We start from the raw sequence: 13,096 nt of genomic DNA, 5'->3' as shown, positions 1-13,096 counted from the left end.
GTTAAATCTATAATATTGACTATACAGTTTGCTGTTTTGAGGGGAAAAATAACATCACTTATCACAGTTATCTGGTTAGCTTGTTGCTAACAGAAGAGGAACATGGAGGCGGCCATTTTCCCCACTTTGTAACATGGAGATTCCAAGCATCAACTACCTACTTCCGAGGTAAGTCGAATGCAGAATTAGCAAAGTGTGTATGTTGACATAGGTTATGTTATTTAGTTATCAAGATGTTAATTAGTTTACAAACTTGAATTAATTCATCTGAATTCAGTCTTAACTCTCATGTTCGCTGGAGATAAAATGCTAAGTCATGGCTAAAAGACATGTGCCAAAACAATGAAAAGTACAAGTGAGGAAGAAATGTGTTTGTCTTTTATATGTATCTGAACCAAAAGTCAAATTCTAGCATTTTATTTGATAAAATTCCAGCGAAAGACATCATGTGATCAAATTTCTTGTTGTTATTCTTTCTTTTCAGTAGGTCATTTAAACATTTCAAGCGCTCTTGTATGTTTTAATGATGACGTATTCATTCATTCATCTTCGGGATAAAGTGCTTTATCCTTCTGTGGTCTCAGGCTCACTGTGGATCCCGGAAGCACGGGGATTTTTGTAGGACTGTACAATGTATAATGTACTTGATGCTGTGAAATGTTAATGAGTGTGTAATGAAATGTAAAGTTAGCTACTTTATGTGTAACATATAGCTAGATGTCATGTGTTCAGAGTAAATGTGTGTGTGTGTGTGTCACCTGTACGAGTTCCCCACCAACCAGTGACCGGGTGGTGGTGAGGAGTTTGCCGTTGTCCTTCCTGGTGAATGTGCCTTTTAGAGTCTCTCCCTCCATCACCCACGTGCCCTGAGGGACAACACACACATATGGTATGTACACACTACACATTGCACACGAGGTACAGTACGTGTGTTACTTTCAGACAGCTTGGAGGATTTGTTTTGGGTTTTTTTTTTTCTTTTCCTATTTGAGTTTGATTATTTATTTCATTTATTGATTTCACCGATGAATTGTGATCTAGTGTTCTTGAAGTCATGTAATAGTCTGTTCTAAATCTAAGTTCTAAATCTACTGTGTTGCTGCATCTGCTGCATTCACTATCAGATCGCTTTACGAAAAAGACCTTTAGTGATAAGTAACTCAACAATAACTATGAACTACCACTCCTACAGCAACCAACTCTGTGACATCATCATCGAGGCTGGAGGCACTCATTTCCATGCGCACAAGTCAGTGCTCTGTGAATTGAGCCCGTATTTCAGGTGAGGCTCAAAAATCATGGCAGGGAAACATCTCAGAGATATGGTGTCAAGTGAACTGTTCCATAGTTTGTGTTGTAGTAATGACAGAAGAAAATCAGCAGTGTGGTAGATTTTATCCCAGATTTTACTGTTTCAGGCTTGATTTACTCGATTTACTTAACCATGGTAATGTTTTCTTAGCTCACATTTCTTTACACTGTCTCAGGAATATATAATTCTTTTCATTAATCCATTAAACTCCCAGGACCGGTCGGTTGGGCCGGACTTACACTTCTCACTCTGATGAATTACACACTTTTTCTACTGGTTCGAGTGTAATAAGCTGGGACTTCAATCCCAAATTCCTGTTCAGTTTGGCTGTTCACTACACAGGGTGTTAATGGTGGTGTATAACGGTGTCACTGCAAATGCTGCAACTGCTCGACCTGAGAGCCTGGGCTTTTTCCTTTGTGAGAGTAAGTTTTGACTTGTGTCCTATTTTTGTCTTTTCGATGTTCTAGAGCGCTGTTTGAGAGGTGGAGCAGCCCAGGCCAGTTCTTGTACACCGTCCCTGGTGTGACTCCGAACATAATGAAGTCCATCCTCCAGTACGGTTACTCACAGCGGATAACAATCACGCAAACGAACGTGAAGGCTCTCTTGGAGGCAGCCGATTACCTGCTGATGGACGACATTGTTCACATCTGCTGCAAGTTTCTGGAGAAGAGACTCCGCCCAAAGAACTGCATTGAAATACTGCGGCTTGCTAATGCGCACTTCTGGCACGAGCTGCGTGATCGGGCGTCCCTCATATGGGAGCAGAGCCTGATATACCACCGCTAGGTACGCTCCAACTCGCCCGGTGTGGGCAGAAGACGTCAAACACCGTGCACACAGCGTCACTTGAGTAGTAACTGAGCCTGGAACTTGCATCCAACTCAGATCACACACACACACACACACACACACACACACACACACACACACATATATATATATATATATATATAAAAAAGTGTATGTATGTATGTATGTATACATATGTAACCTCGCTTCCTATCTACTCAGCATCTACACTAAAAAATGTGACCAATGGTTACTTAAAAAAATTATGGCAACAAAGTGACACGTAATATAATTGAATAGATTTTAAGTACTACAACTTTGATTAAAAAGTATTGAATAAATTACCTAAATTTAAAGAGAAAAAAAAATTAAGCCCATGGTAATAAAAGCAACAATTAAAACGTGTTGGGTTTAGTAATAGCATGCCAAGTGATGAGTCATATAGCCCAAAAATACTGAGTACTATCCAAATTAATTTCACAAGGAAAACTGATTTATATTTACTAAGTATCCGAGCAAAAGTAATATAAATATATTACGTATCTGGGGGAAACTGATTTATATTTATTGAATATGTTATGGAAATTGATTTATATTTACTGAACATCTGGTTGAAAGTGATTTCGGTTCACTACATAAAAAAATATCTATAACTCATATTTGAGTACACTGTTGCTTAATTCAACACATTTGCAGTGCTATTCTTATTGATCTGTACCTTAATTAATCGTTTAAAGTCTTAATTGGTATTACATGACTTTAAATATATTTAATGTCACTCATTTTTCTATTTCTAATCCAACCACGCTCAAGCCTTCTTGGTGCCAAAGTTGACTTAAGTTGGATCAACAGATCATGCATAAAAATAACAGAAGGCAGACATTTATTTGTGCAACTTTGTCTCAACATGTTTACCCAACATTTTTCAAGTGCAAAATGCCGACATAAAAGAACAGTACAAGAATAAAATGCATTTGGTCTTTTAAGAAAAAAACAGACAGAAGTACTTCCATTTGCCTTGCTTCTTCACCTGCAAAAAAAATGGGATTCGCTCGAACAGTTACATTATGTATTTGTGCAAATTCGAATGCCTCAATTAAAACACCTCAAATCATCCCTGCATCCCTGGTGTACACAGTGGAATCACAAGGTACACGAATATGGCTGTGCCAATATTAAGTCAAAAACATGATGCCACTCCCCTCAAATCTGAACAACCTGCAGCACTGAAACTCGAGCATTCATCAAAGCCTTGAACGTGACAATTGACAATGCCGCAACAATCCCCTTTCATTCCGCAAAGGTCCATTTTCTTACACTAGTAGCTTATAACCCTTAATAACCCTGTCATTTCTGAGGTTTCTAGGGAACCAGCTGTGACTCCAGGAAGTCATTGGTCCCAGCAAAGAAATAGTGCATGGCACATAAACACCCATAAAACCACAACATTTTACACCTTGTATTAAACAAACAAACAAACAAAACCCCCTCATTTTGAGCGACCAATTCAACTAAACAATAACTAACTTTGCTTGTATTTTCTCATTTGTAAGTCTCTTTGGATAAAAGCGTCTGCTAATTGAATAAATGTAAATGTAAAGGTAAATATAACTCCTTTAATAGTGGATGATTGTGATTTACACCCCTGACATTTAATTACATTAACATTAAAATACAGTTGATCAGATCTCAGGAACATTGTGTAGACAGGCGCGCACACACTGGATGGTTACTGCATAACCTGTACAAATCAGTTATTAAAAAAATCATTAAAAAGCAGTTAATGTTTAGTAGAAATGTTTAATAGAAATGTTTAGAGTCTCTTCTCCAGAAACTGGCAGCAGAGGTGAACAATGTCGTCCATCAGTAGGTAATCGGCTACCTCCAAGAGAGCCTGCACGTTCTTTCGCGTGAACCTTATACGTTTTGAGTAACCGTACTGCATGATGACTTTCATTATATGAGGAACCACTCCAGGGACGGTGTACACGAACTGGCCTGGGCTGCTCCACCTCGTGAAGAGCTCTAGAACATCCAAAAGACAAAAATAGGACATAATTCAAAACATACTCTCACAAAGGAAAAAGCCCAGGCTCTTGGGTCGAGCAGTCGCAGCCTTTGCAGTTCTTTTGTCGAGACACCGTTATACACCACCATTAACACCCTGTGTAGTGAACAGCCGAACTGAACAGGAATTTGGGATTGAAGTCCCAGCTTATTACACTCGAACCAGTAGGAAAACTGTGTAATTCATGAGAGTGAGAAGTGTAAGTTCGGCCCAGCTGACCGGTCCTGGGAGTTTAATGGATTAAATAAAATAGATATATATTCCTGAGACAGTGCAGGGCTCCAGGCAAAAACAAATATAATACCCAACAAATATAATACCCAAAATATTTAGGCGCCAAATCAAATTTTCAGGAGCCAAAATATAGTGATGTCACTTGACGTATGATGATATCATTGTTAAACGGCTACCTCACACTGCCTTTCCTTTCCCCTCTGTACGGTCTGCCTTTGTTTACACAATGTATTCTTTACATACACAATATGTGCAATGTTCAGTACATCATATTTAATCATATTACTGTAAATACTTAAATGTCCAGTCGTTTGTTTCTTTTTTTTTCATTACAATTTGTTGTTTCTTGCTTATTCAGGCTCAGACTCCATATCTCCCACCACCACCACATCAAGGTCACTTGGCCAGCCAGTGTAGTTAGGTCTGCGCCTTCTTTTGCTTGCAGACAACCAGCGCTTCACACTGGGCTCTGGGTCAGACTGGTCAAGTGAGGGGCCCTCTGTACTGATCCTCACTAAGTCTTCCAGTGTTTTAACACATAAGGAACTGCGCACTTTTGACTTTATTCTATTCTGTGCTGCGAATCCTCTTTCGCACTGAGCTGCAGATATGGGAAGAACCTGCATAATTTCAACTAAGTGAAGAATGTTCTTAAAATCTGTGCAGAATGGCTCCTTAGCATCACTTTCCATGTCTTATCCATGAACTGACCTTTCACTGATGTTTTCAGCATTCTCCATTCCCTTTGCACAGCTGTAACATCACATCCACTGTTTGTCAAGAGCTCTCTGTACCAGTTCACTAATGTGTCAACCTGCTCCTCGCCATAGGTAACAACATCTTCTGGCCATGCATCATGACACAACACTGAAAATGACCTGAGGCCCTCTGATCCCTTTGCATGTCAATTCTCTGTAACGTTCACCGGCATGCTTCCGAATCTTCGTTCTAGTTCTTTTACAGTCATTTTAACTGTTTTATCAATGACCGCGTTCGGATCATTTGTAAATGTGGTATGACTTTGGTGGCCCTTAAGTTCAACATTTTGGAAGGTTATGACAGTGGGGTTACTTGCAGCTGTCCGTCTCTTGCTTACTGGCAGTACTTCCTGCTTCTCTGTACCTTCAGAATATTTCCCTATGTGCTGTAATAATTCCTGGAGCTTCCCTTCTCTCAGTGGCTTTTCCTTCAACTTTTTATCCATCTCTAGACAACTCTCAACAGCTGCATCCGCTTGTGGGAGGATCAGAGAATTGCTCTGAAGTGTGAGGCTGAGTTTTGAGACCTGAAATCTGAGACCTCTGCAAACATATAGGCTGCATCGCGTTTTATTTTCAATTCCATCGTCTCTTTTTCTGCGACTTTATCACTAGCACGTTGCACTGCTTTCACGATCGGGGTGGCACGAGGGGCAGACCTAGCGATGACACAATCCCTGTCGTTCTTATGTTTTGTTTTGTTTTCCGTCGCCATGCTTCTTCGCGGTTTCTTTTTTAAAATGACTCGAACGGGTAATGAACTCTGTTTTACCAGCAATATCTTGTCCTGCTTTAGCACAAAAGGTGCAGTACATCTTCCCATCGTCATAACGTAACCAGGCGAACTCGTGTAGGCAAGCTGATTTAAACTGTCTGGTCGGGATGGGAGCCGCAGGGACGGGAGAAGAAGACTCAACTCGCTGCGCTTGGCTGTCGTCATCTGTAAAAGATTGCATACCGATTGAAACGGGCTGGGATGACTCAAATGCCACTTGAGAACTTTCACTTGTCGAGAAGGATTTGGACGAGCAGGGAATGAGGAGAAGTCTGATATTTTTCGTTTGCGCATTTCGTTTTCTTGTCAGCTGGCTAACATTAGTTAACTACACAGTTAGCCAACCTACATGTAACGTATAAATTCAAATTCCAACGAACTAAACCACATCAAGCTAAATTAAACACCTTTAATAGTTCCAGCTTTTTATCCCGATAAACGTGACGTTAAACCTGTTTCTGTTCATCTATATAGCCGACGCTTCAACCAGGACAAGAGTGCAGAGTTTATTTACTGGAAACCATACAGGAGTGCACGTGATAGGGCAGGTAGACGCAGGCGCAAGAGGAGATGAGAGTTCAGTAGCCTAACACAACAAGACGTATGGTAATTTCAGTTTAATCTGTTTTTAAATTTTGTTTGTGGGTAACGGTGGCAACTGGCAAAAAAAAAACATAGTTGCAAAATTAAAAAGCTCGTCGCATTGGCGATCATTTTAGTCGCCATCTGGAGCCCTGCAGTGTCAAGAAATGTGAGCTAAGAAAACATTACCATGGTTAAGTAAATCGAGTAAATCAAGCCTGAAACAGTCAAATCTGGGATAAAATCTACCACACTGCTGATTTTCTTCTGTCATTACTACAACACAAACTATGGAACAGTTCACTTGACACCATATCTCTGAGATGTTTCCCTGCCATGATTTTTGAGCCTCACCTGAAATACAGGCTCAATTCACAGAGCACTGACTTGTGCATGAAAATCAGTCTCTTCAACTTCAATGGTGATGTCGCAGAGTTGTCTGCGGTACGAGTGGTACTTCATAGTTGTTGTTTTTTATTTTTTTTATTTACGTCTAAATAAGTCTTTTTGAACTGTTGCTTAAAGCGATCTGATAGTGAATGCAGCAGATGCAGCAACACAGTAGATTTAGAACTTGTAGAATCCAGACTTTTACATGACTTCTAGAATACTAGAACTGCTCAGGGGCCCAACAGTGGCAGTTTGGCAGTGCTGGGGCTTGAACCCCCGACCTTCCGATCAGTAGCCCGGAGTCTTAACCGCCAAGTCACCCCTGCCCACAATATACTGTATATATTTAATAATTCAGATGTGTTTATTATAGCAATAAGAAGAAATAGGAAAAAAAAATATGTATGAGATCCGAATTGGATGCAAGTTCCAGGCTCTGTTACTACTCGAGTGACGGCGTGTGTACGGTGTTTGACGTCTTCTGCCTGAACTGTCTCCCACGCCGGGTGAGTTGGAGCACAGCTGGGAATTTGCTCCGGATTCAGGAACACCGAGGCGGTACATCAGGCTCTGCTCCACCATGAGGGACGCCCGATCACGCAGCTTCTCCAGAAACCGGCAGCAGAGGTGAACAATGTCGTCCATCAGCAGGTAATCGGCTGCCTCTAAGACAGCCTGCACGTTCTTTCACGTGATTCTTATCCGCTGTGAGTAACCGTACTGGATGATGGACTTCATTATGTTTGGAGTCACACCAGGGACGGTGTACATGAACTGGCCTGAGCTGCTCCACCTCGTGAACAGAGCGCTAGAACATCCAAAAGACAAAAATAGAACACAAGTCAAAACTTACTCTCACAAAGGAAAAAGCCCAGGCTCTCAGGTCGAGCAGTTGCAGCATTTGCAGTGACACCGTTATACACCACCATTAGCACCCTGTGTAGTGAACAGCCAAACTTGACACCATATCTCTGAGATGTTTCTGTAGCATATATTAAATATGTACTATATAGATGATGTGTAGACCAGATATCAGAAGACTACAATAACAGTGACAGCACAACTGATAAGGTAAATAGAGAATGATTTATATACAATCTAGAGTGAGTGAAATTAAACATGTGCAGTACATATATAATACCCTAGGGTGGACCCCCTAAATTAAGCCTAAGATAAAATATATGTATACACGGAATATAACAAAACCTTGAATAAAAATAAAAATCACATCCAGAATTAAAATGTCTTTTTCAATGTCTCTGCAATTTCTTTTACTCTGAATGAAGGCACTCCTGTAGAGTATTTTCAGTCCTTTTTACACGACTCAAACAAAACGGAGGAAAAGCTGCGTGCATTGAAACACGCGTTAATAACTGACACTCGACATAACTGAATAACACTCACATTTATACAATGCACAATTTAACAATTTTCACGTTGGATAAAACGGCACACTGACGTTCATCAGCACTCCATCTAGCAGTAGTACTGTTTCCACCTTTGTTTTCACTCTTTCAGACGGTTAATTATAATATATAATTATAATTGAGGCTTTTTTTTCCCTCTTTTTTTTTCTGTCTCCTTTTCTCTCCTCGCTCTGGCTGTGTGTGCGCCTGCCCAATAAAAAAGAAAAACGAAAAACGAAAAACTCTCCCACTGTCACCTGTCAATCAAGGCGGGATCTACGTGTAGAATGGTGTTAATTGGTCGAAATGATCTACATGAAACATTTTAAGTGGCTCAAATAACGTATTTGAAAGTATAGTGGTTTACATTCTGCTTTATTTTTAATGAATCTATATTGTTTTAAATTCGGTTTAAAATATTTATTTATGTACATTTTCTAGTGGGCTACATTTCCCTGCCATGATTTTTGAGCGTAAGCTGTGTACATGGAAATGAGTGCCTTCAACCTCGATGATGGTGTCGCAGAGTTGGTTGCTGTAGGAGTGGTAGTTCATAGTTTTGTTGATTTACTTCTCACTAAAAGTCTTCTTAGTCTTCTTCGTAAAGCGATCTGATAGTGAATGCAGCAGATGCAGCAACACAGTAGATTTAGAACTTAGATTTAGATTTAGACCAGACATGACTTCTAGAACACTATGATCCATGGTTACGGTTTATGATTTATTTATTTATTTTTTATTCCTGATAGAACAAAAGGTTATTAGACAATGTGAAAAATACTTTTAAGATTTGATAAGAGCTCAGGGTGTAATTTATTAGTCTGTTTGTTTAAATCAGGAATTTTAAAAAATAGTGAACCGTAACCATGGGTCATAGTGTTCTAGAAGTCATGTCTGGATTCTACAAGTTCTAAATCTACTGTGTTGCTGCATCTGCTGCATTCACTATCAGATCGCTTTACGAAGAAGACTAAGAAGACTTTTAGTGAGAAGTAAATCAACAATAACTATGAACTACCACTCCTACAGCAACCAACTCTGTGACACCATCATCGAGGTTGAAGGCACTCATTTCCATGCGCACAAGTCAGTGCTCTGTGAATTGAGCCCGTATTTCAGGTGAGGCTCAAAAATCATGGCAGGGAAACATCTCAGAGATATGGTGTCAAGTGAAGTGTTCCATAGTTTGTGTTGTAGTAATGACAGAAGAAAATCAGCAGTGTGGTAGATTTTATCCCAGATTTTACTGTTTCAGGCTTGATTTACTCGATTTACTTAACCATGGTAATGTTTTCTTAGCTCACATTTCTTTACACTGTCTCAGGAATATATATTTCTTTTAATTAATCCATTAAACTCCCAGGACCGGTCAGTTGGGCCGGACTTACACTTCTCACTCTGATGAATTACACACTTTTTCTACTGGTTCGAGTGTAATAAGCTGGGACTTCAATCCCAAATTCCTGTTCAGTTTGGCTGTTCACTACACAGGGTGTTAATGATGGTGTATAACGGTGTCACTGCAAATGCTGCAACTGCTCGACCTGAGAGCCTGGACTTTTTCCTTTGTGAGAGTAAGTTTTGACTTGTGTCCTATTTTTGTCTTTTCGATGTTCTAGCGCTCTGTTCACGAGGTGGAGCAGCCCAGGCCAGTTCATGTACACCGTCCCTGGTGTGACTCCGAAAATAATGAAAGCCATCATCCAGTACGGTTACTCACAGCGTATAAGAATCACGCGAAAGAACGTGCAGGCCCTCTTGGAGGCAGCCGATTACCTGCTGATGGACGACATTGTTCACCTCTGCTGCCAGTTTCTGGTGAAGCGACTCTGCTCAAAGAACTGCATTGAAATGTTGCGGCTTGCTACTGCGCACTCCTGGCACGAGCTGCGTGATCGGGCGTCCCTCATGGTGAAGCAGAGCCAGATATACTGCCAGCTACGCTCCAAGTCGCCTGGCGTGGGTGACCGTTCTGGCAGAAGACGTCAAACACCGTACACACTGCGTCACTCGAGTATTAACGGAGCCTGGAACTTTCATCCAACTCAGATCACACCCACATATACACACACAATTTTTTTCCTATTCCTTCTTTCTCTTCTTCTTGTTGCTGTAATAAACACGCATCTTAATTATTAAATATATACAGTATATTGTATTGTAAGAGGTTGTGGTGTGATGTGGCACTGAACCTTGCTTCCTATCTACTCAGCATCTCACTACCAGTGCGAAAGATGACAGAAAAAGAGAGAGGAAAAAATGTAAATGCATGACAGGAAGCAAGGTTCAAGTGTGCCACATCGGCCATTACCTTTTGGCTCATCCTCAAAACTCCTCTCTCGCAATTTAGGCCTACGCAAATCAGGCCTCCACCTGCTACAATAGATTTATTATATACACATACTGTAGGCTGAGTGGCTTAGTGAGTTCACATGTTCTCCCTCTGCTTTGGGGGTTTCCTCCGGGTACTCCAAAGACATGCGTCGTAGGCCGACTGACATCTCTGTATTGACTCCTGCCCCGAGTTGTATCCCGAGTTCCCTGGGATAGGTCCCAGGCTCCCACATGACCCTGTGTACGATAAGCGTCGCAAAAAAATGGATTGATGGATGAGCATATCTATTAATGTACACTATTATTACACTGTATACATCTAATACGTATCGAATTATTTCTCTGTGTATATATATATATGTATATAGTTGAGTTGTCTGTAAATAAATGTCCACATGCTTTGTTTCTTTGTGTTTATGATTATACATCTACTGATGATATACTTTTAAACACTTTTGTACATCATATTGTAACCATTTTTTAGCATGTTTCCCAATATCGTTAAAGAAAGTTGGGGGGGGGGGGGGGGTTCTTTTCTTTATTTTTCTCATCCAGATTCATTCGGAGTTTTCGACGAGATGAACATACAAATTCCTAATTTAGTATTAACTACACATTTCTCCCACTAAGTACATTTATGCTAATGATGCTACAAATCAAATGGGTGTTGTTTCTCATAGCAGGGATACTTTGAAACAGGTGCGTGTTTTTTTGTTTTTTTTTTACATGGTAGTTAAAAACATTTAAGCTGTTAAATATCGTTTCAGAAATCCAGGAACTTGTTCTACATGAAATCATCAGGTAGCTACAGATTACAGTTTAGACTGCGGTTATTACTTTTAATCGCTCATCAGTAGCTGGACCTTTGTTCTTAGCTCAAGGTTTTGTGTGTGAAATTGAGTAAGATTCATGTTGTGATTGGATTTATGATTTATGGTTGGACTTGTAGTCCGGATGATTTAGTTTACTACTATGTTTATGCACGTTTAAACTAGCTAGCTTTAAAAAAAAAAAAAAAAAGCTGATTGCATTTAGATAACATTGTGTTACTCGATCAGTTCACGATGAGAGATTTTGTGATTTTATGTCATTCTTGTATACGTGAATGTAATTATGTTCAAATGTAGTTTTAACTGCTTTATAATTTCAATAACTGATTTGTACAGGTTATGCAGTAACCATCCAGTGTGTGCGCGCCTGTCTACACAATGTTCCTGAGATCTGATAAATTGTATTTTAATGTTAATGTAATTAAATGTCAGGGGTGGAATTCACAACCATCCACTATTAAAGGTGTTATATTTATTGTTTAGTTGTAGTACAAATTGAATCGGTCGCTCAAAATGAGGGGGGTTTGTTTGTTTGTTTGTTTGTTTGTTTGCATTTACGTCACCTGTGATAGGCAGAAATCCCGAGTGCAGCAAAGAACATTATGTGAAAATCTGTTGAGAACAAATCCATCACTAGGGGGCAATGTTTCACACAGTGACCCAGATTGGATCGGAATAGATTTTAACTCACTAAAAATTACTTGCTAAATAACAAGAAAAAGTTTAACAAACAGACAAAAAAAAAAACAAAACTGAACAAAAACTGTTTAAAAAATGTTGTTATGAATGTCACATGTTATGAATTATTATTTGATGTAGTTATGCTTTTTCCATTTTTAATCTGTGTATAGAATTTATTTCTGTTAGCATGCTTCAAACTGCGTTGCTGTTTGTAACTGGTCATATTTTTAAATCAAAATCTTTTGCATTTAAATTGATTATGAAAAGAAGAAATATAGATAAATTGATCAGAGGTCAAGGCTGTGCGTGTGTGTGTGTGTGTGTGTGTGTGTGTGTGTGTGTGAATAATAAACCTGGTTGTTTATTTTAACTCTGCTGACGGTGCGTTTAGGATTTCATGCTCGGCTAAATGTACATCCTCATGCGTGCGCGCACACACACACACACACACACACACATGCACAGTGCCACCCACTGCAGTAAGCAGGCACCTGCATCACCCACACCTGTGTGTTTGTGTGGTAATGAAGCGTCACCAGGCGCCATGCAAAAGGCCTCTCTCTCCTCCAACGCACACTCTTCCCTCTCTCTCGTCCATCTCCCTCTTTCTCTCCTCCATCTCCCACTCATTCCCTCTTCTCCATCTCCTTCAGTTGTATTGGCTGCATCACTCTCCTCTCCACTAATAGCTGGTGTGTGGTGGGCGTTCTGGCGCACTGTGGCTCATCCGGGTGGATGCTACACACTAGTTGTGGTTGAGGAGACCCCCCCCCCCCCCCCCGCCCCCAACGCCCATACAATGTAATGAGCTATATAAATGTAAGGAATTATTATTATTATTACCACATTTTCCCTCTCTCTCCTCCATCTCCCACTCATTTCTCTTTCTACCATTTCCCTCTCTTTCTCTTTTCCATTCCCCACACATTTG

The 13,096-nt window shown here is 40.1% G+C and overlaps 2 protein-coding genes across 2 annotated transcripts; both read left to right on the top strand.

The window, feature by feature from the left end:
• Window positions 1–1,069: 1,069 nt before the first annotated feature.
• LOC128629467 (kelch-like protein 10) lies at window positions 1,070–2,263 on the top strand. The gene is made up of 2 exons (XM_053677707.1): window positions 1,070–1,282; window positions 1,783–2,263. Exons 1-2 carry the CDS (start codon window positions 1,173–1,175, stop codon window positions 2,102–2,104), a joined length of 432 nt encoding a protein of 143 aa, XP_053533682.1. The 5' UTR covers window positions 1,070–1,172; the 3' UTR covers window positions 2,105–2,263.
• Window positions 2,264–9,220: 6,957 nt separating this feature from the next.
• LOC108260869 (kelch-like protein 10) lies at window positions 9,221–11,036 on the top strand. Its single transcript, XM_017461529.3, has 2 exons — window positions 9,221–9,439; window positions 9,940–11,036. The coding sequence occupies exons 1-2, from the start codon at window positions 9,330–9,332 to the stop codon at window positions 10,457–10,459; spliced, it is 630 nt and encodes a 209-aa protein (XP_017317018.2). The 5' UTR covers window positions 9,221–9,329; the 3' UTR covers window positions 10,460–11,036.
• Window positions 11,037–13,096: the final 2,060 nt, after the last annotated feature.

This window comes from Ictalurus punctatus, chromosome 29, assembly GCF_001660625.3.
Source record: "Ictalurus punctatus breed USDA103 chromosome 29, Coco_2.0, whole genome shotgun sequence".
Taxonomy (NCBI): domain Eukaryota; kingdom Metazoa; phylum Chordata; class Actinopteri; order Siluriformes; family Ictaluridae; genus Ictalurus; species Ictalurus punctatus.
Note: the sequence above shows the minus strand (reverse complement) of the source record. Positions and strands in the feature narration are given on the sequence as shown.

Coding starts and splice junctions, on each gene's coding strand:
- LOC128629467 (XM_053677707.1), top strand. CDS start 1,173: ATGAACTACCACTCCTACAGCAACCAACTCTGTGACATCATCATCGAG. Junction 1,283..1,782: donor GAATTGAGCCCGTATTTCAG/GTGAGGCTCAAA, acceptor TCGATGTTCTAG/AGCGCTGTTTGAGAGGTGGA.
- LOC108260869 (XM_017461529.3), top strand. CDS start 9,330: ATGAACTACCACTCCTACAGCAACCAACTCTGTGACACCATCATCGAG. Junction 9,440..9,939: donor GAATTGAGCCCGTATTTCAG/GTGAGGCTCAAA, acceptor TCGATGTTCTAG/CGCTCTGTTCACGAGGTGGA.